General features: G+C 36.0%; 1 protein-coding gene and 1 pseudogene across 3 annotated transcripts in view; one reads left to right on the top strand and one right to left on the bottom strand.

The window, feature by feature from the left end:
* CSMD3 (CUB and Sushi multiple domains 3) overlaps positions 1 to 27,766 on the top strand; it is a 935,029-nt gene that overhangs the window by 116,728 nt on the left and 790,535 nt on the right. For all 3 annotated transcript variants that reach the window (XM_037048422.1, XM_037048421.1, XM_037048420.1), the window contains exon 3: positions 11,210 to 11,322. In XM_037048422.1, coding sequence (XP_036904317.1) covers positions 11,210 to 11,322 — 113 coding nt within the window. The remainder of the gene's footprint in view (positions 1 to 11,209; positions 11,323 to 27,766) is intronic.
* LOC118988612 (KATNB1-like protein 1) lies at positions 15,247 to 16,590 on the bottom strand (annotated as a pseudogene).

Here is a 27,766-nt window from a genome sequence, read left to right as displayed (position 1 = left end):
AACAAGAGGTGTATATATAAACTGTCTACAAAACCCCACCTCAGAACAAAAGCTACACACAGACTCAAAATAAAGGAATGGACAGATATATTTTATGCACATGGAAATAAAAATAAAGCTAGGGTAGCATTACTTATATCTGACAAAAACAGACCTTAAAACAAAGGCTATTGTAACAGATGAAGAAGCAAACTGCATAATGATAAAGGGAGCAATCCAATAAGAAGATATAATCTTTGTAAAAATGTATTCACTCAACATAGGAGTACCTAAATATGTAAAGCACATCTTGATTGATAAAAAGGTAGGATGCACAGTAATATTGTCATAGTAGGGTATTTTAACACTCTATTGACTTCAATGGATAGATCTAGCAGACAGAAAATCAACAAGGAAACATCAGCCTTAAATGGCATACTAGATAAGATGGATTTGATTTTTTCAGAGCATTTTACCCCACAGCAGCAAAATATTCATTCTTTTTTTTGAATTTTTTGTATATTTGTTTTCAAGTATATTTTATTGATTATACTATTACAGTTGCCCCATTTTCTCCCCTTTATTCCCCTCTGCCCTGCATCCCTCTCTCACCAGCATTGCCCCCCTCCACCGTTCATGTCTATGGACATTCCTGTCTATAATTACTTTGACTTCTCCATTTCTTATACTATTCTTAACCTCCCCTTGTCTATTTTGTACCTACAATTTATACTTCTTATTCCCTGTACCTTTTCCCCCATCTCCCCACTTCCGCTCCCTGTTGATAACCCTCTATGTGATCCCCATTTCTGTGATTCTGTTCCTGTTCTAGTTGTTTATGTAGTTTTATTTCCATTTTTAGATTCAGTTGTTGGTAGTTGTTGTGAGTTTGTTGTCATTTTACTGTTCACATTTTTGATCATCTTCTTTTCCTTAGATAAGGCCCTTTAACATTTCATTAAATAAGGGCTTGGTTATGATTAACTCCTTTAACTCGACCTTATCTGGGAAGCACTTTTTCTGCCCTCCCATTCTAAATGATAGCTTCGTTGAATAGAGTAATTCTGTATGTAGGTCCATGCCTTTCATTACTTTGAACACTTCTTTCCAGCCCCTTCTTGCATGCAAGGTTTCTTTTGAGAAATCAGCTGACAGTCTTATTATGGGAACTCCTTTGGAGGTAACCATCTAGACCACATTTTAGGACACAGAAGAAGTTACAATACATTTGACAAGGTTGAAATCATATCAAGCATCTTCTCCAACTAGAATGGTAGGAAACTAGAGATCAGTCACCAAAAAAAACAAAACAAAACAAAAACAAACAACAGCTGAAACATACACACAAAGACATGGAGGCTAAATAGTATATTACCAAACAATGAATGAGTTAACAATGACATGAAGGAAGAAATCAAAATATACCTTAAAACAAATGAAAATGAGAACACAACAACCCAAAATCAACAGGATACAATGAAAGCAATTCATAGCAGTACAGTTCTATCTCAAGAAATAAGAAAAATCTCAACTAATCTAAGTTTATACTTAAAGGAACTTGAAAGAGAACAACAAAAAAAGCTTAAAGTACCGTAAATAGAAGAAAAGACATAATAAAGATCACAACAGAAATAAAAAAACAGAGTTTAAAAAATATAAAATATCAATGAAACTAAGATCTGGTTCTTTGAAAAGATAAGATTGACAAACATTTAACCAGACTCATCAAGAAAGAGAGAAAGAGAGAGAGAGAGAGACCCCCAAATAAATATAATCAGAAATGAAAGAGAAGTAACAACTGACACCAAAGAAATACTTGTATTTGTCTAGATAAAGAAAAGAATCATCACATTGGACTCAGGTTGAAAATAAAATGTTTGATTTGGTATGTTAAGTTTTAAAAGCCTATCAAGCATACAAGTAATGACAACAAGTGGGCATTTGGATATACAAATCTGTAGCTGAGGGGAGGAAGAAGAGCAGCTAAAAGCATGGTTTTAGAGGAGAACGCGGTGAGACAGAAAAGATGCCTGAGGACTGAGGTACTGGCACTTCAGGAATGGAGACTAGGGAGGTCAGGCAGCAGCAGCAAAGGGGGTTTGTAAAAGGCAGAGGCCTGGGAAGTAAGAGGAAACTAAGAAGGAAAGTAATTTTAGGGGCAAAGTGAAGCAAGTCAAAAGAGATACAATGACATGAAACATTTTAGTCGTTTTATCTTGACAATGTAGAAAATGATTTTTTGTATGCTTTATAGACAGTAAAACATTTCATAACAGTATAAGAACTAACTTATGACTTAATTTTAACTAGTCCAATTTAAAATGTTTGGACCTGAAATACAATTATTCTAAAGTACTAGATTAATGGTCTGAGTGATTTTGCACTTGACGTTAAAATTTTTCATTTGATAATACTAAATTAGTTCATAAATCATGTCCAAATCCACTAGTTAATTAGGTAGAGAAATGAGTGTACATATGTTCTATGTCATTGCATTCTCATATTAATTATTCTCCATGATGTATTCCAATGAAGAGAGATTATAATTTGATTCAACCTAAAATGACTGCAAGGAGTTTACGAGGTGCTATGTATTTATAAGTTGTGTATGTGTTTGTATCATGAGAAGTTTTCAAGATGTTATGTCGTTTGCCAGTTGTGAGTTTTATAGATAGATAGATAGTTGTAGATATAAATAATAATATCAAAATGCAGTTGTGAAAAATTATTAAAAAGTGGTATTGGACACAGTACATATAATTAATGGTTATGTACATCTTGTAAGAGTAGTCATATTCTCAAATGCTTCTATCTAATAGCTTTGAAATTAAAAAGTTGACTTAAGCAGAACCAAAATTATTCTGAAAAAGTCATCCCTTTCCTAAATTTTAGAATGTCTAAGTTAGATTGTATAGTTCCTTTATCAGAACATCTTCAATCACTACCACCTTAAAACTATATTGAAAACTCTACAATTATAGAGTTTTTATGTACCATAAATACTACTTCTTACTACATTTCCACTTATATAAATCCATAAAATTGTGAGTACACAGAATCTCAAAACCTTCCTTATAATACTATTAGGTTGATTACATTTAATAGTGATTTTCATCACAGGATCATATGACAAAGAATGTAGACCACAAACACACACACAAACAGGTGAATGACAACATTATCTACATACTATTATCATATCATCAGTCCCTTCATTATCTATGTAGGGGTATTGAATGTGCGGTCATTTTTTCTTTTTGGAGCAAACGCTATAAAATCTGAAAAAAATAGACAAACAAAATTCCATACTTCTAAAATACATGTTTTAAACATATACATAGTATTAATATGAATTTTGCTAAATCTGAAAGATAATAATATGCCTTTCTGGGAATTAGAAAGAGCAAATATTTTCTTTTTAAAGAATTAACTGCACCTTTCTTTTTTTCTTATTTTATTGTTGTTCAAGTATAGGTATCTCCATTTTTCCCCCTTCACTGCTTGCCCCACTGCCCCACTTGTCCCTGCCTCCCACCCTTGATCTTACCCACTTTGGCTTTGTCCATGTGTCCTTTACTCAGGTTCCTTGACAACCCTTCCCCTATTATCCCTCTCTCCCCTCCCCTCTGGAAATATGAGCAAAATGAGAAGGGAACCAATTGTATCGGAAAATATATTTGCAAATGATACCTTGGATAAGGGTTTGGTCTCCAAAATATACAAAGAACTCACACAATTCCAGTCCAGGAAGACAAACAATACAATTAAAAAATAGGCAAAGGACCTGAACAGACACTTCTCCAAGGAAGACATACAGAGGGTCCAGAGACATTTGAAAGTATGCTCAGCATCACTAGCCATCAGAGAAATGCAAATTAAAACCACAGTGAGATACCACTTTATACTGGTCAGAATGGCCATCATAAACCAGTGAACAAACAATAAGTGCTGGTGAGGTTGTGGAGAAAAGGGAACTCTAATACTCTGTTGGTGGGAATGCAGACTGGTGGAGCCACTGTGGAAAAATATGAAATTTTCTCAATAAATAAAAGCTAGAACTGCCTTTGAACCTGGCAATTCCACTCCTGGGATTATACTCTAAGACTCCTGAAACACCAATTCAAAAGAAAGTATTCACTTCAATGTTCACAGCAGCACAGTTTACAATAGCCAAGTGCTGGAAGCAACCTAAGTACCCATGAGTAAACGAGTGGATCAAAAAACTGTGATACATTGACACAGAGAAATACTATGCAGCAGAAAGAAAGAAAGAGCTTCTACCCTTAAAGACTGCATGGGTGGATCTGGAGAACATTATGCTAAGTGAAATAAGCCAGGTGGTGAAAGACAAATACCATATGATCTTATTATGATCTCACATATAAGTGTAACCTAGTCAACAAAACAAACAAGCAAGCAAAATATAACCAGAGACATTGAAATAAAAAAGAGACTGGCACTAACCAAAAACAGCCATTAATTTTGAGTTAAATTCCTATTGATGTGTATTGCATAAATGGCTTAAACAAATAATTGTCAATACGGAAGAATTCAAAGTATACATTTGTAAAGTCATGATTTTTTTCCTTAATGAATATCAGGATTTTGGAAGTTGGGGGGTGTCACTTGACTTACTTTCTGAAATTGTATTCCTAAGAAAACAGTTTGCGTCTGATCTCTTCATCTCTTTGTCTCTTTCTCCCTCCCGCTCTGACCTTCTCCCTCCTTCCTCCTCCTCCTCTTCCTAATTGAGAAGCTTTACCAATGACTGGGACGTAGTAATGCTCTCATCCCTTTCTTTGTCATTGTTTTGCTTTAAATTTATTGTAAGCAAACAACATATAGTCAGACTTCACTAATTTAAATCCAAAAAAATCTAAAGTTCTAAAAATGCTAAATTGGAGGAAAGAAAAAAGTGTAGAGGAGCATAATAGCATATATTTGAAAAACTACACTTGTTCAAATAATCCAAGTTTGTTGTAAGTTTCAATAATTGGGTACAACAGAAAGAAAATTTAGATAGGTGTTTAAAAGAAGGAAAACAGTATTAAGATAAAAAGAGAAGTAACTGTTTGCCAATGATACCTCAGACAAAGATTTAATCTCCAAAATATACAAAGAACTTACATGACTCCTCTCTAAGAAGACAAGAAACCCAATTAGAAAGTGGGCAAAGGACTTGAACAGATACTTCTCCAAAGAGGACATACAGAGGATCCAGAGTCACATGAAAAGATGCTCAATATCGCTAGCTATCAGAGAGACACAAATTAAAACCACAATGAGATACCATTTTACACCAGTCAGAATGGCCATCATAAACAAAGAAACAAACAACAAGTGCTGGAGAGGTTCTGGGGAAAAGGGGACCCTAGTTCACTGTTGGTGGGATTGCAGACTGGTACAACCACTATGGAAAACAGTATGGAACTTTCTAAGAGAACTAAAAATGAACATGCCTTTTGACCCAGCAATTCCACTGTTAGGAGAATGTCCTAAGAACCCTGAAGCACCAATCCAAAAGAACCTATGCCCCCCGATGTTCATAGCAGCACAATTTACAATAGCCAAGGGTTGGAGGCAACCTAGATGCCCATCGGTAAATGACTGGATCAAAAAACTATGGTACATTTACACAATGGAATTCTCTGCAGCAGAAAGAAAGAAGGAACTACTACCCTTTGCAACATCATGGATGGAACTGGAAAGCATTATGCTGAGTGAAATAAGCCAGGAGGTAAAAGACAAATACCATATGATCTCACCTTTAACAGGAACCTAAACAACAAAACAAACAAACAAGCAAGCAAAATGTGACCAAAGACACTGAAATACAGAACAGGCTGACAGTGACCAGAGGGGAGAGGAGAGAGAATCACAGGGGAAAAAGAGAAGGATTCACAGAACAAGTGTAAAGGACACATGGACAACAACTAAGGTGGAGGGTGGAAATGGGAGGGAGGTAGGGGGCACTGGGGGTGGTAGGCAGGGCTGGGAATATAAGACAGGAAACTGTACTTCAACAATATTTAAATAAAAAAGAAATAAAAAAAAGAATTTTCTAATTCTCACATTTTTCATTAGGAGTGAATAACAATTGTAACAAATACTTCTGTAATGCTCTATAAATGCCATTGTTCCAAGTGTCAGGCTGTATTAACTTATTTAAAAACTGACAAAAACTTAAAGGATAGGTTATAAATATTTTCACTTACATTTTGATGGAAAACAGAATGGGAGGGAAGTAACCTGCCCAACACCCCAAATAGTGAATGACAACATTGAGATTTACTCCAGGTATTTCACTCAAGAGTTATCACTTAATATGTTTATTCTACTTAGATGGGCCCTGGGTAGGCTCATTACCAAATTATGGTAAAATAATATTCAGCATGTGCTAGGCACTGTATTACATTTTTACAAGCAATATCCCATTTGATCCTCATAACATTACTATAGGATAATTTCTAGTATTAAACTCATTTTATTTGGATATAGCAGTAAATCCAATATCAAAGTGATGATAAGCAATAGAATATATCTTTTTCAATTGTACACTCTAGAATCCAAGCTTATAGTCAATAACTTCAACTGCTTCTTAAAAACCCCAGACTTTGGAAATATTATGTTCATTAACAATTGCAGGTGTTTATTTAAGCTGGGGACACTGTTAAATAGATTTAAACATCTGACATTGATTAATTGTCTAACATAACATTCCTGTACTTCAAGTTTCCTCAGTGCCTCAACTAGACTGCTTTTGGAATTATAATCATTTATAGCTTTAAGGATAAATGGATCAATAAATTGAACAAAAACTAAGATTATGAAGCAGGGACAATATTTGCAGCAGAGAGAGAAGACATTGAAAAGTTGGTTGACTTTTGAAGAAAATTTCTAGTTATATTTTATGTTGTTAGCATAAAAATATTGATCTTTAACATGAAATTCCACATCATTGGGAAAAATGAGTTATATATACAGGTTTCAGCACAAATAATGCCCCTTTTTATTACAAAAATTTTTATTACAAAATCATAAACATGTAATCATATAACATAACAATATCACACTGAAGCACACCATATGACATTTTAGGTGAGATGTTCAAATTAAAACTATAAATTATTACATCCAAATTATTGCCCTACCAACCACTCCCAAGCAGGCCTTACATCTGCTGAAGCCTGTGTGGATTGACCCTGGATATAATGAGTTAAGTATATCGTCAGCTGTTTTTTTTTTTTTTATTGAGTAGAGATGTCATACATTTGCCCATTCCTTGGGGTTCATACAAAATAGAAAAAAAATACAGTACTTACAGCAGAAAAAAGATTTAATAATAAAATTCTGAATTTAAGCCTGGGCCATTGAGTGTTACAGAAAACCTGCACTAACTTTCAAGAAATAAGGAATTTGTGAAATTGTGGAAAAGCACCCGTGATGAGTTCAATTATCTGTAGCGCCAAAACAATTATACCAATAAGAATTTTGGCAAGCTGGTAGAAAGACTTCACCTTTAACACACTCTGCAGCCAATGCAACTACTGGCCAAGGCATAATGATGCCAACACTTTTAACTCTCATTCCAAATATGTTAAAAGTCTATTCTTTGGCAAAATCTAACAGAGAAGCCAGTGACAATTAGAGATATTCTGACAATTAGTTCTAAGATTTAGAGGCATTTAATACACTTGAAAGAATAGAAAACAGTGGCAATGAATTTGGGTTGCTTAACTATTCATCTATATGTTTATTGTGTTCATAGTTATATCCATATTCACCCCAAACCCTATCTATACATATATCAGCACCTATTTAATTTCCAATACTAGAGCTATACCTAGCACATGGTTCTAACATTATGAATTTGCCTTTCTCACACAGAAAGGCATTCTTCAGTAATTTTGTATTTGATAGAAGCTTCAGATCATTTACTTTCAGCAAATGATATAATTATTCAAATATTGCCACAGCCATCTTTTCCTTTAATAGTACAATTACTGCCATCTTCCCAAAACCATGAATTATTTGCTGTGCTTCATGTACCCAGGTATCAATAGGGTATGCTTGATTTATTCTCACAGAACAGTCATTACTTTAAATATCTACTTGTTCCTGCGGTTTTCTCATTCGTTTTGAAATTAAATAGGTTAATAGTTTGTTTCAGCAGAGAATTCCCTGTATATCACCTGCTTCATTTTTAAGAACTGTATAACCAAAGTGAAATCGTAAGATAATTCATACCCAGAAATCTTACTGCAAGTCATGATAAATCACTGTGAAAATGTTGGTGTTATAACACAATTTATCTCAGCCATAGCACGCCAGATTTAGATGGAAGGGCAGTGGGATTTTGAATCATAACAGTAATGAAATTGATTTTTAGTGGCTATATTTTAGGTTCCAGAAAATACACTAGGCAATCCCACATGAATTCTCTTACTTAACAAGCACCACATTTTGAGATTTGGGTAATGTTACCACTTTTATTGTCAAATAAAGCCCCTCTCTCCCCTTCGCTCTGTTTCACCATTCCTTCTGCCTATTTTTCCCCAATCTCATTATAAGCAGTAATATGCTATAGACTTTTTTAAAATTGAATTTATTGGGGTGGCATTGGTTACTAAAATTATACAGGTTTCAAGTCTATAACTCTACAATACAACATCTGCATGTTGCATTGTACATTCACCACCTATAGTTAAGTCCTCTTCTGTCACCATAATCATATGTTTATAATTTAAGAGATACAACTCTAAACCATTGACCAAAATGGAAATCACTAAGGAATTTAGAAAATAGAAAACAGGTCTCCTGTGGGATGTCACTTATACAGCAAAAAAAAAAAAAGAAAGAAAAGAAAAGAAAATTTAAAGCTTGAAGTGTTTTTATACTCTAGAGAAACTGCTACATAAGTGCATACCAGTGAACTTTTACAAAGATGTTGATGAAAACACAGTGGACAAATTCTAAAGGACCCAAACGCCCACCAACAGTAGAATGGATCAGTGAGATATGTACCTCTGTGACAATGTATTCCCATACAGCAGTGGTTCTCAGAGTGTGATCCGTGGATCCTGGTAGATCCTGAGGCAATTTTAGGGGGTCCAGTAGATCAAAACTATTTCTATAATAGTATTGAGTGATTATTCACCTGTTTCACTGTGCTGGCCTTAGTTCTCATGGTACAAAAGTAATGGTGAGTAAAACAGCTGGTGCATTAAAGAATCTCAATTAGGCCCTGGCTGGTGTAGCGTAGTGGATTGAGTGCTGGCCTGCGCGAACTAGACGACTGCGGTTCGATTCCCAGTCAGGGCATATGCCTGGGTTGCAGGCCGGTTCCCTGCAGGCCAACTCCCAGCAGGGGATGCACGAAAGGCAACCACACATTGATGTTTCTCTCCCCCTCTCCTTCCCCTCTAAAGATAAATAAATAAATAAAATCTAAAAAGAAATCTCAATTAGTCATCTCATACTATACCAGTATTTACTAGTCACTGAATTCTTTACTGTAGCATACCTACAATGGGAAAGAGAGAGAGAGAACAAACCCAGCTGTACTTAAGAATGTTTATGTTGAAGCCATACATAATGAGTTCATTAATATCAACCCACTAGTATCCTTATTTTTAATGACTTTTGTGGTCAAATAAAAAGTATGCAAAAGCCCCTTCTTGTTCCTGCAAAAATATGATGGCTGTCTCAATGAAAAACAGTTATATGCTTGAACTGCCAGCTAAGCCAGCCATTTTTTTTTGATGAAACAAACTTTTTACTTACTGTGTTTACTTTTAACCACATAAATTATGGTTAGTTGCACTTGCCTATTTGGTATATGTTTTTTTAAAAAAATGACTTGACTTATTCCTTCAAGGAAAATAACTGACAGGGTTTGTTGTCAATAACAAAGTCTGAGTTTCCAAGTAAAGTTAACTTCTTGTGGTTGGCCATTTGAAAATGAAATAATAAATGCACACTTCAAATTTTTTCAGCTTCAACCTAAGCAAAGTGACCATTGCAAGACCTAGTACACAAAATCCCTTTGGGGTTCTCAGTGATGTTTTAGAATGTAAGCAGACCTAAGACAAGGTTGAGAACTACTGCTGTACAGCAATAAAAATATATGCTCATTTCAGCATAAGTTGATCCTACACATAGAATGTTCGTAAAAAATAGCAACTGTGTAAAAACATAATTCTATTGCATGAAAATTTTATACAATAATTAAAATGAGAAAAATCAAAAAGGCAATACATAGAAATAAAACTATGTATTTTCATTCATTTTAGAAAAATTGTATCCTGTGAAAGTGCTTTTTTTAATTTTTAATTTTTCTTTTAGGATTTGGAAAGTTTCAATTATACATTACCATAGGATATTTTGTTTATTTATTTTCAGAGTGGGGGAAGGGGGGGAGAGAGAGAGGGAAAGAAACATTGTTGGTTGTCTCTAGCGTACCCCCAACCTGGAACCTGGCCCACAAACCAGGCATGTACCATGACTGGGAACTGAACTTGCTACATTTCAGTTTGCAGGCTGGTGCTCAATCTGAGCACACAAGCTTGGACCTGCAAATTACCTTTCATATAATGGTATAAATTGCTTGTAATTGTGTACAGTAAGTTATTAGCCAAATAAGTGATAATTTATGGGTACAATGTCAAATATTTGTTCCGTAAACATATGCAATATTAAACAAAAAGTAATTACATGTAATAGAACTTACTATATAAACTGATAAAACAAATTTACTCTTCATTTTTAAAACAAGAAAATAAGATTTTATGTTTAGGTCACATCTCTTCAGTATTAAATTTCACTAAATACTTCCCACACTTTATAAACATTTCTAACAATTAGGAAAATAATTTATTTGACAAAATTGTAAATGTTTAGGTGTAAAAATCAGGAGCATAAAGTATGTACAAAGACATATTATCACAATTTATTACCAAAGTTTGGATTAATATTTTCATATAGATGATGAATATGATAGATATAATATATAGTAATACATATAAATAGCAAATTAATATATTTATATAATTATAGTAATCACTTTTGATGAGTGAGTTCTAATCAGCATGTCATAAATTCACGCATGTGTATAAATGCACATGCAAAACTTACACAAAGCTTGGGGAAGTGGTAAAATTACTATAATGCTCTTTAAACCCTATTAGGTAAAATGTCTATTATTCTGACAATTAACTCGTTTTCGTTTTAGGTTAACAGGATTCCACCTGCCTCCACCAGTGACAAGCACCAAATCTGTGTTCTCACTACGTTTGACCAGTGATTTTGCAGTTAGTGCTCATGGGTTCAAGGTATATTATGAAGGTAAGTGATGGTGATGTAAAAGGACCGTGGCACAGTGTAGGGTAGTCAAACAGAAATTCTCCAGGGCAGAAATGGAAGAACCATCTGGAAGAAAGACACAGTCCTTCTTGTTATCTCAAATCCTGTCCTCAAATTCACTTTGTTATTCATCATTACTATATGCACATATTAAAATGCTAGAATTCATTGATTCTTATGTTCCATGGCAGTGCACCTAGACACAGAAAAGTCTTTCCCTTAAATCTTGGGAGATGAGACCAAGAAATCACTAAAGGGTTAGACCTTAACAAAAGGGGACAAAAGGTAAGAGAGACAGGAAACTAGGCCTGATTAGAGAATTGGGAATCTTGGTCTCCACCTTGTTCTCCCCTGTGCTCTGCTTCTCTGCCAGAAAACAAACTAGTAATTCGACTTCTCTGCAGGTTAGAGTCCAGAGGAAAAGGCCACTAAGACACAAGAGTTAACATCTTCCATTGTAAACTAACCTTTCCAGACCTACAGTGCTACAATACCTTAATAACAAAATGGAAAATTAAAAAGCTCTTGATACTGAAGAATTTTTTGTTTAAGATTTTATTTCTTTATTTTTTGAGGGAGGGAAAAGGTGAGCGAAAGAGAGGGAGAAAAAGTGTATGAGCCAGAGGCACATAACCAGGGAGAGGCCTGGCCTGCAATCCAGGCATGCACCCTGGCTGGGAATCCAACCAGTGACCTTTGGGTTTGGGAGATGATGCTCAACCCACTGAGCCACACCAGCCAGGGCAATACTGAGGATTTTTCATCTAGATGTTTGTTACAAATTCATTTGACCTCAAAACATGACCTGAACTGATTGGAGGCCATTTATAATCTTTCTTTATCCTACAGAGTGGGGGAATTCATGTGTCACTACAGAAATATTGTTTGATAATGTAAATGGGGTGTTACTCCAGGCTCTGTGGAGAGTATTAAAACTAGAATCTGCATGCTTTTCTTTTTAAAATGTCAGAAAATTCTAATGTAAAATAATCTATTCCTGAGGCTTTCAGACAGAGGTCATGGACTTGTGATTTTTTTCTGTATGTAATTTGACAACAAAATTCTCACCTAGTTTAGGTAACAGCCCCTGCCTCACCCATAGGAATAGTGGGTCAGAGTTCACCCCACCTCCCAGGACTCTATCAACCAGATCTAATACTGGATCGAATATTGTCCTAAGAGATACACAAACATAGGAGCAGGGCTAGTTACTTCCTACAGCATATGATAATTCAAAATACGATATGTTAAAGAGCACACTAGAGGACAATCACATAGGAAATACAATTGCTGTAGTGTAAAGGTTAACAGTTTACATTTCATCTAGTGCTACCTTTCTCACTAGGAAATAAAGATGCCCTCTAGCAAACAATTTGCTAAAAATATCTTCTCTGTTTCACATCTTAAACCGCACCATACTACAACAGTGCCCATCACTGTTTTCTGCCTCATACTTCCTGAGCTGTCTTGTCTAGCAAGGGAGGGTGCACTCCAGCCCTTACTTTCCTGCATTGTGAGAGTGATAATCATCATTTTAAAGGTGCTTTTGCAACGGCTGAATATTTTTATCTTGGCAACTTAATTCCTAGTTTAAAACACAGTGATTTCATTTTAACTAATGTAATTTTGGCAACATTGAAGGAGTTAGGAAGACAATAAGTTTCTGCTAAAGGCTCCTTAATAGAAAAACCTGTCTTTTTGCATCAACATACAAAGATATTTTAGGTTTGTTGGTTCTTTCAGTAAGTACTAAGTATGCTGAAAATGTAGCAACTTGGAAGATGAATTATGATGTTGCTGTTTTCTGGTGTGACTGTCAAGTTTTACAAAATATACTAAAAATATTTTCTAAGCTCCCTATTGTTTCTATATATGCAACATTAAATTTCTGCCTGACTTTTCTGGTTCAGTGAAATGGACTCATATATCCTCAGGACATTTAAATGCATGTGTGGGAATTCCTGACCAAAAATATAAGCTAGTAGCCATCCAGGTAGTATTAAGGCAATGGCTACCATACTGTGGAAATCTTCAGGTATTGATTTATGATGAGTATCCTTTACTGTGTATATTAGTTTTATACTGCTACCCAAACAAATGACCACACAAGTAGCATCTTAAAACAACAGATATATATTGCCTCATATTCTTTACCCAGGATCTCAAAGGCTGAAATAAAAATGTCAGCATCTCGGACTCTTATCAGAAGATTCTGGAAAGAATCTACTGCTCATAGCTCCTACAGGCCTCGTTCTTCCTTACACTCTCTTTGTGGGGCCGTATGTCTGAGATCCAACGACTGGAGCACTGAGTTGCTCCCACACTTGGAATCTCTCAGCTTCATCTCCTGACACATCTCTCTACTATCTTCTTTCCCTGTACACATCTGACTTCATCTGCAGGTATTTCTCAGCTTTTAAAGATCTATATGATTGCCTCTGTTTCTCCCACCCTGTCTAATCAAGGCTAATCTCTCTCTCTGTTAAGTCCTGAAACTTAGTTATATCTGCAAAATCTCTTTTGTCAGGTAGCATGGCATATTCACAGGTTCCTTATGATACTTTATAGGGGAAAAGTGATGGGCCTCATTTAACCCATTCGGGTGTTATCCAAAGCAGATTGCTACAATTTTGTTACTGTTTTTATTACATAACTTTTTATTATGCTACACTTTTCAAAATAAGTGTAACAGTGTAAACTGGGGCTCAGCCACATGGTGCCTTGACATATGGCCAAAAATCAGTGTGGAGGGAAACAGGTTTTTATTAACAGGGTTCCAACCTCGGCAGGGCTGAGAGCACTCCCACTCAGAGCCCTGTTCTCCCACTAGACCCAGCACACCCCTTGCTCCAGACCAGGCTATAAGCCAAAACCATGCCCAGAGGTTCCCCATAACCTTACCTGTTCCTAAGCCAGCTGCACAAATGGGTCTGTATCCTCTCTGCAGTGTGCACTCATGGGTTTCAGAGTCACCAACCTCTTGCAGGAGCTCTCTCCTTGAGAGTCTGGAGTACATTGTTCCCAGCCTCCATGTAGTAGTCCAGGAAAACACATGCCCTGCTACATTGGATCACGGTGGAGTCCAGGAAGCCACATGTCCAAAGAGAGTGGCTTCTCCGTATGTCTTTCAGAGAAGTACATACCTGCGGCTCAACGTTCCCAGTCACAGTTCAGCTTCAAGCATCTCGGACAAATCTGCACCTTGTCAGTAAAGTCCCCACACAGTCCCATAAATTATGCTGCTGTCTTTGCCTTCTTACTCCAGACATCATGGTGTGCTCTTACTCCAAACCATGAGGCTTCCCCCTGATACACCAGACCTCATAGATGACTCCCATCTGCACCCTTTTGGACTGCTTGGCTACTTCTTCCCCAGAGAAGAAGTAGCTCTTCTCTCAGTACAGACCCCATGGCTTCTTCGTCCTTCTCTGTCAGCCTGCCCTGATTATAAATGCTCAGCCCCGAACTTCCTGTGTGACTTCATATCCACACAGTTCCCCCTCATATCTTTCACCTTCCTTTGGCTGCCATCTTTAGTCAGGGCAAGAGTTCCCAGTGACTTCTGGGGTTGGTATCTGCCTCCCCTGGCTATATCAGGAGTCACTGTATACTCTTAAAGTCAAGTACACCTTTTGTTCCAGGCAGCAGTGCCCTCCCCTTCAAGAAAGGCACAGCTATGAACTTGTCATTGTTATGCAAGTATTTTAAAGGTCACATCATCTTCCCCCAACCACAGGTTGTAGGGATTTTCAATTTTCAGGGGACCCTTTCTCTGAATCTCATCACAAAAGATTTTGATTTCTTCCAGAATTCAGTTGTTTGATAAGTCATTTTTTGGAAATCAAATAGTTTAGGGATGTTTTGAATAAGCAAATACTCTTTTGTGGATAAAGTTTCCCAAAAGACCTATAATAAATAAGCATCTACATCAGTAGCTATATTATCAGTATATCCTGGAACCAAAGTAAAAAGGTTTTCTTATTCCCACAATCCACTTGCTTTTTTAAATGTGAATATTTTCATCATTTAAATTTTGTTTTGGATGATAGTTCTGATCACCACTTTTTTACGGCTGCTTGAGGCCAGTTTAAACCAATTATTCTATATTAGGGTGATCAGGGATGTGGACTGTGAAAGAATTCACAAAGAGAAGAAAATGCAGAGAGCAAAGTTTTATTTTTTAACTTTCCCAAGAGAGGAAAAGGGATGGGTGCAGAGAAATGCACCAGCTTTGAGGTGTAGAGACTGTGAGTTTTTATTGGATCAAAAAGGGGGAGGAGTTTGTAGCTGGGTAATCATGACAATGAGTTGTAAGTCTGCAGGTGTCAGGCGGCTGGTGCAGCCTTCGGTTTGTTTCACTGTTCTCTTTGGGTTCAGGGTCTGGTTGCTCCACTATTTTATGTCGTTTGTGTATGTTTTAAAACACCTGGTCCCGGAAAGGTTTTAGCAATCTTCGCAGTCCTGAGAATGGAGGCTCAGAGGAACAACAGTTCACTCTGAGTGGAAGACTTAAGGAAAGAGAGATAGCTAGCGCCGGTAAAGAGGGCCTGCAAGGGGCTTTTCTTTCCTTTCACTATATAGTCTTCAAATGTTCTTTTACGTAGTGACTTCACCAGAGACAACGAGTCTGCACAACAGCCAAGTGCGATATATCGTTTTTCTTCCTCTAAACTATTGATGGGCACAAGAAGGCAGCCCACCCCACTCTGAGGTCTCCGGTCCTCAAATTAGTTGCAAGTTCACTTACACTTCTCTTTTTCCCTGAAAGTTAAAGCGGCATTCAATGACAAATAGCTACTGAACAAAATTTGTGCCATTGATGCATGGTCCTGAGAAATCTCGGGGAAAATAAGTAAATGTTGATGATAGATGGGTGTGAAGAGCCAGAATCAGTGCTGTCACCGTGTCAGTTTTTAGGCCGTTGGCCTGTGCAAGCCAGCATCTTTCTTTATTTGCCATGTCGCTGCTCCAACACCTAGTGGACTGTTTCTTTTTATAAGAAGGATTTGGAAGAGGATGATGAATTTTCTTTCTGTGGTAGAACACCTTACCACGTAGTTTATCAGGGCTATTCACAGCTTATCCAACTATTTATATAAGTAACCAGCTGTTTTATAAATTTCTTAACCTCCTTCATGTCCTTATTAGTGAAATTAAAGATTCTTGTTTTTTCTAGGAAGATCAATGGAATAACATCCTCAATGTTATCACAAAACTTGCATTTTTAATACTGTAGGTGTCAGATGCCATAATCTCTTGAATACTGGCCCGGCCCTGGCTATTCAAGTGCAGCTGCCTGCAATTTATTTTGATAGAAAATGCACCAGTGGTGTGCTCAGTTCCTTGGGCCCTGGGGACAAACACGACGGGTGTGTTTAATTTCATTAACTATAATACAGTTGACAAGAAAAATATATAAAATCAGCATCATACAGCTTAAACACTAGCATTTGAAACAAATTATTGTACTAGATGTCACACTGGTAATTCTAGAATTGAAGGAAACATGTAAAGGTTTTACAAACCTTTGCAAATGCACTGATAAAATAATTTATAATTATTGGAAAACATGACTGGGTCCTGCTGAATGTTCTCTCTCCCCTGAATAAGGCTCCTGATGTCCCATGCATGTTTTATATACTGACTCCTGTGCCATCCCCCAACCATACACACTCATCTTTCAGGGTGGAGACAGACCTGAAAAGCATGGGGTCATTTTTCATGCTGGCCTGACTCTGCCCTTGAGGATACTTGGTGAGGTGCCAGAGTCATCTGAAATATGCATCCAGCTTGGAGGAGACCCCCAGAGTCTGGTGCTGCTGAGTCCTGAGTGCACCCAGCCTCACCTCTGGCTCCTCATGCAGGAGTTGGACTTCATAAACAAGTAGGAACACCTGTGCTCTGCTCACCTCCCAATCCCTGCTTAGAAAACCTGTGACCTGGAACACATGCTTTCTGAAACTTCAGTGACGATTCTGCAAAATAAACCTGGTTAGGAAATTTCTCCGTCTGGTCCTGCGTCTCAGGGCACTTCCAGGAGGGATGTACGTCTTCAGTCTGCACCCTTAGATGCACTGTGAAGACCTGAGTTGTGCTGCTGAGCTGTTCCTGGAGGCAGCAGCGGAAGGCTAGCTGAACACACTCTTCAGCAAGGCCAAGAGCGCAGGAGGGATTTCCTGTTGTGTAGGGCGGGGCAGCCATCAAGCCCCTGTACCTGTCACCTGTGCCTGCCCGCTTGCTGGCCAAGGGCAGCTGGGTGGCTTTTTTAGGATGCATTTTAAAATTACAAAATTGCTCATAAAGCATAAAAAAGCTGAAAATGAAAAATTGCTCAAGTCAGTGATATATGACCTACTTAATTTTTGTGCTTCATATGGAAAAGATAAGATGGCATTCAAGGTTGTGTTTTATTCTCCAGAAAGAAAATGATTAAACTTAGTATGTAATCTCATTTCATATGGCATTTCTCTCTTTTACATATGTTGCTAAATGTGTCCTATTTGTCAACTGCTATAATTTGTCATTTTGATATGAGTACAAGATCGAGACAGTGATTAAAGATTCCAATTATGTGTCAAAGACACCTTTTTGTGTTTTATAGATTCAAAGGGCATACACTGTGATAAATTGTTATAATTGATAATACAATGAGTGGGTTACAAGTATAGAATGAGCTTGATTAAGAAATTAATTTGTGAATTTATCTTGTTTTTTCCACTACCAAAATGTAGAAAGTTACAAAAATATAATTTTGTGGTTATTATGTATTCCTGTGTGATAGCATATCACAGCAATTAGAACTTAATGGTTTTTTCTTTATAAAATTGTATGCTCTTTAACAGGGTAACACTTAATTTTATAAAAAATAAGTAGCTAAAATACAGTGTGCAAATTAAATATTTTGATAGGAGTAATAAACATCAATCATTTTGATTTAATGTACCCACTGTAGTAGATAAAGTTATTTATCTTACAGGAGGAATTAATAATGTCATCAAATCCCATTTTCAATACTTAGTACACAACTGTAAGATGGATTTTTAGGAATTTCCCCATGCCACATTGGACAACATAGTTTACAATAAGTCTTCCATATTTCAATAAAAATTATATACCTTTTCTATGTAGTGTGATATGTTAACTGCTCAAAATATTCTTTAGATTTTGTATACTCTTTAAGTCAAAAATTTAAAAAGTGAACCTGTAATGTTAATGAATAGGGGGAGATCTTGTCAAAACCCTGCTTAGTAGAATGCCATAAGCAAAGAAGAAAAAGCTTAGTTTTCAGTCAGTCATTCTTGGAGTAATAGGGGGAGAAAATCCTAGTTATTCCAAGGTTATGATGAGCCAAAATAGATGGGAAGTAAATGATCAAAAATCAAAAGAAATGCAAGAAGCTAATCTGAAGTACTACTAATTCACAATCCTCTTTGAACCATAGGGTAACAACATGTGAATTGACCTCAAGGCACTGTTTGTGGTAGTTTTAATATTTCAGGAGACTAAGTGTCCATTTGTCTTTACTCTTTTGTAAAATCTAATTATTACATTAATAATATTGTTTCCAAATATTTCGATAACATAATTGAATCTTTTTAATTAGTTTTCTTCATACTCATTTGCATTTATAATAATTTCTTTGGTTCTTTATCATCTTTGAAGGCATTTTCTTCATTCATGGGGCTGCCCAGGAAGACTTTCTTCCTCATTTCATGAACAGTTCTCTGACAGTGTGCTCTTGCAGCACTAGTCATTACTAATTATGCTTCACAAAAAATGTCATTGTTCCTTTCTATGTAGACATATTATAGGATTTGTTTCTCATAGGGATAGTTAAAGAAATTTTCCCCACAAAATGAACACTTCCATCTGTGTTGATTTTATTTTTTATTTTATTTTTTAAAGATTTTATTCATTTTTAGAGAGATGGGAAGAGAGGGAGAAAAAGTGGAAGAGAGACATCAGTGTGCATGAGATACATTGACTGGTTGCCTCTCACAGGCCCCTAACTGGGGACCTGGCCTGCAACCCAGGCATGTGCCCTGACTGGGAATCAAGCCAGTGATGTTTGTGTTCACAGGCCGGCACTCAATCCACTGAGCCACATCAGCCAGGGCCTGTGTTGGTTTTATATTGCTGCATAACAGATTGCCATTATCTAGTGGGAAAACAGTACACAAATTAAAATCTCACAGTGTAGGTCAGAAGACTGGACAGGGACCAGCCAGGTTCTTAGCTAAGATCTCACAAAGCTGCAGTCAGGGTGTTGGGTAGCACTGCAATTAAACCTAAGGCCAGGGTCCTGTTCCAAGCTTATTTGTGGCTGGTACAATAATATTTGTTAGCAGTAAAATAATTGAGTTCCCTATTTTCTTGCCAGGTATGGACCCGGAATTTTTCTTAGTTTTTATAGGCTGCCTGAGATCCCTTACTGTCCTCCCACCAAAGGAAGTTCACAGTCTGGCGTTCTTCCAGCTCAGCTGGAGCACACCTCTCTGACTTGACCTCCCTGTCCAGCTGGCTAGTAAGGAGCCCTATATAGAATAACTATCACAGGCATGACTGTGGCAATACCAGTGGCACAAAATGTTAACTAGTGAAGGGGGTAAATACCCCATGATATCCATCCATATATTCCATTACACTCATGGGACAGGGTAGAAGCATTGGGCCCTATCTTAGAATTTGCAAGATCTTGTTGAGTGACTCAGTTGGGTGATAGTTGAAAATGCGATTAAGAAAGAACAGCAGGTTAGCCCTGGCTGGTGTAGCTCAGTGGATTGAGCTCGAGCATACAAACCATATGACTGTGGTTCGATTCCCAGTCAGGGTACATACCTGGGTTGCAGGCCAGTTCCCAGCAGGGGACTCATGAGAGGTTACCATACATTGATATTTCTCTGCTTCTTTCCTTCCATTCCTCTCTAAAGATAAATAAATACAATCTTAAAAAAAAGAAAATAGAAAAAAGTTTTTAAAAAAAGAAAAGAAAGAACAGGAGGTTAGAAGATATGTTTTATAATCAATCAACCTAAATGGCTCCATTTTAACCTAAAAACAGATACAGTTGGTAGATTCTTTACATTTTTTCCTTTACTTGGTAAATTGATTTAGGTCAGAAAATAGCACATCATTCTAGGCAAATGCATAGGTTAAACATAATTTCATTATAATCTTAAAATGTACTTCATATTTTTATATTTTAAGATTTTCACATTTTAGTATGAATGCATTTTTAATACCGCCTGTCTTTCTTCTTAGTGGAAATGGACATTTTTAGGGTAATGGAAATATTTTTCTAAATGCTGGACATGGTATTACAAGACCTAATACTTAATGCTGACTTCATAACTCAGATGTTGTAGGCTCTCAGTTCTTCTTAATGTAAAGTGAGTAATATAATACTGATGCTACAAGGTTGTTTTGAAGGTCAAGGGGAGTAATAATGCAATGTCCGCAGAGTAGTCCTTATATATAAGCACCATTCAATGTATTTTAGCTACCAATTTTTCTGTTCCACCATACATATACTATATATATATATATATATATATATATTTAACATCACATATTGATGCATATTTAGTATTAATATCACATGTCAATATAATAACATTTGAATAAATAATATTGATATATATTATAATAGTTGATCATACTATAGAAACCCTTTGAATTTCTGTTTTCTCAAAAGGAACACTGTATCCAAGTGTTCCTTATTGAGAAACACTTCCTTAGAGGGTTGTCAAATAAGAAAATGGATGTGACAATTTACCCAATATTTATTTGGGCCAAATAAGTTACTCAGAAGCATCCTCAGGTAGGGTTTCTTGGAATCATAGTGTTGCCAATGGAGTGATTCCTTTTTGGCTAGAACCAAAGAAAGAAATGACACTTTTCACACATGCACAAACACACACAATTCTCCTCCTGTGACAAATGTCAAAACCTTGACAGAGGCTCAGAGAAGCACTAAAGCTCTAACGGTCCTACTGGACCATGACAAGGCACTGATTCCAATGGACCTGAGGAGAGGGTACAATGGAAGAATGGCAAGTCTTGTGTAGAAACCAATTGAATAATGCTTGTTACACAAATATAGTCCTTTAAGTAAGTGCAAAACCAAAAATTATTATGAACTTCATGGAGAATTATAAAGTCCCTGAAGCAAAGAACAGACATCTTTGTACAGACCTCGTGGCTAGAAAAGATGATACCTAGAACCTAAGTAACTATGTGCCAAACTATTACAGGGTGTTCTTCTGATCATTTTGATTAATTATCTTCTCCAAGTGACAAAGAAACAGTGGAAACTACTGACCCATCTTTCAAAACTTTATAGTTCTCTATATCTACATACTGTCTGGAACTGTGGAGGTTCTAAGTTTTGTTCTATTTGAAAGTTAACAAGTTAGCCTGGCATAGTTTCACGGATGCTAGCACAAGACACAAAAGTACTGAGTCATGGACAAATGACTTTAATACACACAGTAATAGAAATAGCCAGACTATCAACAATCCTTTAGATCCCCAGAACCTCAATTCTCACAGGGCAATGAGAAGATGGCCAGGTGAGTCCCACCTACGCAGTGAGGGGTGCTATCAGAGACAACTCTGTGTTTAGGGATCTTCTGTAATAGATACTAAGTAAACAGGCCCTCTCCCCTGGGGAGAGATACTGCTTGTATATTGCTGCTGAACCATTACAGTAACTAGCTCTGCTTATGAGCTGGGGAAAACATGAGAGGCATATTCAGAATGACATTCCAACAGGTATGTGCAGTGAGTGTTCTGCTACAAGATCCAATAATCTTAGACAACTTCAATTACTTTTTAAAATTCCAGTAAATGATACCTCAAAGTATTATTATATAAAGATCCTTCAAATGTGTAGGTGCTATCTAAAAATTTAAGGTTTCATTGGTCATATTTAATATTATTTTTAAAGTGCTTAACAAACTATAACATTCTATATATACTGGAGGATAATGTTGTAAATATCATTTGAAAATAATGAGTTCATATTCTTTTCTCTTGTCCACCTTTTATACTGAGGGATATTTGTTGAACTATCTTTCTATAATGTGAGATAAACCTACTCCATAATTTCATAAACATTTATCCATTTATATTTCTTTATACAATCAGTCCTTCATTGTCTTTTTGTTCAACTTTTTGTTTGTTTCATACCAGGAAATATTAGTTCATCAGATGGGTTGAAGAGATTTCCTAACAGAGTTACCACAACATATACTCCAGATGACTAGAAATAATTAAACTTAAAAAATTATAATGTGCAGTTTATAAAGAAATAGAGCAGAATATTGTCACTTCAAGGGACAGGACAGCTTTCTAATTGCAAATACCATAAAGTATATCACTAAGGAAACTATTAATAGAGTAGACAAATAAAATGTGAAAGCTGCTGAATAATAACAACAACAACAATAATAATAATAATAATAAAGTTTTTATATTAAAGGCAAAAATGGGAATTTAAAATGTGATATCTATAGGGAAATATATATAATTTACATTAGATTCATATTATATACATATAACATCATTAGCCCTGATATGACATTTGTGAAAAAGATTAACTAAAAATTATTTTTTAAGAAAAGAAAGAAAACAAGCCAAGAGCATGGGAATACAAGACTTTAACCTAAGGTAAGTTTATCATTAACACTAAGGTTAATATTAATTTTTTGTTGTTTGTTGACAGAAAAAATGACAAAAATATTTTTTGTCATAAAGCATAAAGAATAAAGAATAAAGCATAAAGAATAAATATGAGCCCTGGCTGGTGTAGCTTAGTGGATTGAGCACGGGCCTGTGAAGCAAAAGGTCACCGGTTCGATTCCCAGTCAGGGCACATGCCTGGGTTGCAGGCTGGGTCTCCAGTAGGGGACATATGAGAGGCAACCACACGTTGATGTTGCTCTCCCACTCTTTCTCCTTCCCTTCCCCTCTCTCTAAAAATAAATAAATAAAATATTTAAAAAGGAATAAATATGAGATGAACTAAAACCAATTAAAATGTATTTAGAAGAATTATCAAATGAAATCTTTCATAGCCCTGGCTGGTGTAGCTCAGTGGATTGAGCGTGGGCCTGCGACTCAGACGATCGAGGTTCGATTCTCAGTCAGGGCACATGCCTGGGTTGCACGCCAGTTCCCTGCAGGCCAAGTCCCAGCAGGGGACGCACGAAAGGCAACCATACATTGTTGTTTCTCTCCCTCTCTCCTTCCCTTCCCCTCTAAAGATAAATAAATCAAATCTTTTTAAAAAATAAATAAATAAAATAAACTAGCAAAAAAAAGAAATCATTCAGATGTAGGTTGATTAATGTAAGCAGAGGGAATTTATGTTACAAATGTCTTCTATTTACGAGTTAGAGAAAGATTTGAGTTATGGAAGCAATAAATGGTATATTTTGTTTCTTTTTTTATTTAATTATTGTTCAAGTACAGTTTTCTGTCTTTTACTCCCATCCCAGCCCACCTCCCCCCAGTGCTCCCCACCTCCCTCCCATTTCAACCCCCTTAGTTGTTGTCCATGTGTCCTTTGTACTAGTTCCTGTGAATCCTTCCCAATTTCCCCTGAAATTCCCTCCCTTCTCCCCTCTGGTCCCTGTCAGCCTGTTCTCTATTTCAATGTCTTTGGTTATATTTTGCTTCCTTGTTTTTTTGTTGTTTAGCTTCCTGTTAAAGGTGAGATCATATGGTATTTGTCTTTCACTGCCTGGCTTATTTCACTCAGCATAATGCTTTCCAGTTCCCTCCATGATGTTGCAAAGGGTAGGAGCTCCTTCTTTCTTTCTGCTGCAGAGAATCCATTGTGTAAATGTACCATAGTTTTTTGATCTATTCATTTACTGATGGGCACCTAGGTTGCTTCCAACACTTGGCTATTGTAAATTGTGCTGCTATGAACATTGGGGTGCATAGGTTCTTTTGGATTGGTGTTTCAGAGTTCTTAGGATATAATCCTAAAAGTGGCATTGCTGAGTCAAAAGGCAGATTCATTTTTAGTTTTCTTAGAAAATTCCATACTGTTTTCCATAGTGGTTGTACCAGTCTGCAATCCCACCAACAATGAACTAGGGTCCCCTTTTCCCCACAACCTCTCCAACACTTGTTGTTTGTTGCTTTGTTTATGATGGCCATTCTGACCAGGGTAAAGTGGCATCTCATTGTGGTTTTAATTTGCATCTCTCTGATAGCTAGTGATATTGAGCATCTTTTCATGTGACTCTGGATCCTCTGTATGTCCTCCTTGGAGAAATGTCTGTTCAAGTCCTTCACCCAGTTTTTAATTGGGTTGCTTGTCTTCTTAGAATGGCATAATATATAAATGGTATATTTTGATATGATTGGATAGTACACAGCCTTCTTGTAAATGAGAATTCACTTTCCAACAATTTTGGAAATTTTTTTTGTTTGTTTTTATGTAATTTTAAAAGCAGGTCCATCTGTGTGTAATTTCAAAGGCTCTGAGTCATTAATTTTAAGAAATTATTCCAAAAGCCTACTATATTACATTTGATTTATATTTGCATATCTTTAACAATAACCAGTAATTATTTAATTTTGTTCTTGAGTCAATCTGATATAATTTTATTTATAGTAGAAAACAGTATCAGTTACTCAACCCTTCTATATTTCTGATAAACCATGCAGATTGTGTTACTAGCAGTTGTTTATGAACATACTGAAGTACTTTTGTCACATGAACTAAATTTTGTCATGGAGGTCTGCTTCAAATTCAAATTTCAGTTACCAAATGACCATCTGAAATTGATAAAGTTCAGTGCCCTCATACATAAAAATTACCTGAAAATAGATCAAAAGACCTCCATCCATATAGGACAAATTAATTACATAAAAGATAAGTACCAAATTTATGGAACTTGACTTTAGAGAGCATTTTGTGAATTTGAACTCAAACATAAGAGAAATAAAAGCAAAAATGAATGAATGGGAGTATACCAAACTAAAAAGCTTCTGTGCAGCAAAAGAAACTGTCAACAGCAGCAACAACAACAACAAAGGCAACCAACCAAATGGGAGAAAATATTTGCAAACAAGAACTTTGAAAAAAGGTTAATATCCAAAATATGTAAAGAACTCATATAACTCAACACCAAAGAAACAAACAATTCAATTAAGAAATGGGAAGAAGATGTGAACAGACACTTCTCTCAAGAAGACACACAAATGGTCAGTAGGTATATGAAAAGATAGTCATCTTCATTAGCTATTAGAAAAAATGCCAGTCAACACTACAATGAGATAGTACTCCCTGCTTGTTAGAATGACTACTATCAATAAGTAACAAGTGTTGGAGAATTTGTGAAGTAAAAGAAACCCTCTTTCACTGCTGGTGGGGGATATAAACTGGTACAGCCACTATGGTGGTTCCTCAAAAGATGAAGATGAGAGTTACCTTATGACCAGCAATCCCTCCTCTGGGTATCTACCCCCCAAATTTGAAAATAGTTATTTGCAAAGATACATGCATCCCTATATTCATCACAGCATTATTTACGGTGGCCAAGACATGGAGACAGCTGAAATGTCCTTTGATAGACAATGGATAAAGAAGTCCTGGGGCATACATGCAATGGGATACTACTGAGCCATATGAAAAGAAGAAATACTGCCATTTATGACACCATAGTAGGACCATGAGAATACCATTTTAAGAGAAATAAATCAGAAAGTTGAGAACCAAAACATTTTGCTCCTATGTGGGCTATAAAACTGAAAGCAACACATGAACAAACAAGAAAAATAAAGAAAAACTCATAGACACAAACAATGTGCTTACCAGAGGGAAGGGGGTAAGGAGGTAATAAAGGGTAATGGGGTTCAGGTCTATGGTGACAGACGATTATTCAACTTTGGGTGGTGGGCAAGCAATGCAATCTACAGATCATGTAGAAATGTGTACCTGAAATCTATACAATCTTACCAACCAATGTCTCCCCAATAAATTTAATTAAAAAGAAAGTGCAAAAACAAAAATAATTCATTGTAGCACATGATAAAGTAAAACTTAGATGTGTGCAATCTAGCATTACTTTATATATTTCATTCTATAAAAATATATGATAGAGAATGATAATAGAACAGCTTAAATAAATCCTATTTGTGTGATATCTGAATACTTAAAACCTATTTCAATTTTCTCATGTTAACATGTATATTAAATAGTCTATATTACTTTTTTCACATTTTTAGCCACTTGAAAAAAAATAGGTGTTGAACAACACTTTTCAAAGGCGTTGTAACACTAGTTCATTACGAAAAGTAAATACAATTGTTGATGTGATTTTACTAGAAACTTCAGTGAGTGTTAGGATCATCAAAAGTTCTAAAAAAATATTATAGGGAAAATATGTGGAATCATGTACAATTAACAATTCTTCAATTATTATATAGGATTGAATAAGAGCATTAGACCAGAAATATAAAATGACAATACTTATCACTACATAGAAAATGCCAGAATATTTTATTTTAAAATTAGTTATGACTAGTAGGAATCTCTATCAATTGGTGTCAAATATAATATGATGATGTAAATATTTATTAATATAAGTGTAAATAAATTAAAAATTAGTAAATTATATTGCAATTGGTATAAATAAACTATTTCTATTATTTACCAATTATTTGTTAATGGAAAATACACTAAGTTAGGTCATAGAACAAAAGTTTGTTAGTCAGCATAAAAAAACTGAAAAGTAATGACTCTGACCTAGTTCAGGTTTTTCTAGCTTGTACACTGCTACACATGTATGATGTTAGACATTATGGCATTACTATAGGATAAATTGTACTCAGTTCCAGGGTTTTTGCTGTTTATTTTACTCCATTTCTGCAATTATGTCTCTTGTGTATTACCTTTTTTTTCTAATAAATATTTCTTATTGTTTTCCATAAAGGCATATAGTATTAGCTTTCCTCTTAGGGTAAACAAAACGAGCAAAACAATTTTTTGTGACCCGGAATTACTTCCATCCCTTGCTCCATCTGCCTGGTACTCCTTACAGTGAAGTCCTCACAAAGTTTTCTATATTTTCTGTGGTCACCTTCTCCATTTTTAATTTACCTCCTTGAATCACTTTAATTAGGACTTGCCTCCTTTATTCAATTGACTCTTATTGTCAAGGTTACCAAGTATAGGAACACTGATAACTTTAAAGGTCAGTTCCCAAGTTGCTCTAACCCTTTTTAGTATTTAACATTTTGTACTTCTCCTCTCTTCTTCTTAAAACATTTCTATCACTTGCCTCCTAGGGTGCCCTTTTTAATCACTGATTTTCCACTAATGTACCTTAATTCTTTAGACCTCTTGTGCTGTTCCTCTGGCTTGTATATGTTATAAACTGACCAGACCATTCTTCAGTAATGGTCA

The sequence above is a fragment of the Sturnira hondurensis genome, unplaced genomic scaffold (assembly GCF_014824575.4).
Source record: "Sturnira hondurensis isolate 20B ecotype Veracruz unplaced genomic scaffold, ASM1482457v3 Scaffold0006413, whole genome shotgun sequence".
Taxonomy (NCBI): Eukaryota; Metazoa; Chordata; class Mammalia; order Chiroptera; family Phyllostomidae; genus Sturnira; species Sturnira hondurensis.
The sequence above is the reverse complement of the archived record's forward strand: the minus strand, read 5'-3'. Positions and strand labels throughout refer to the sequence as shown.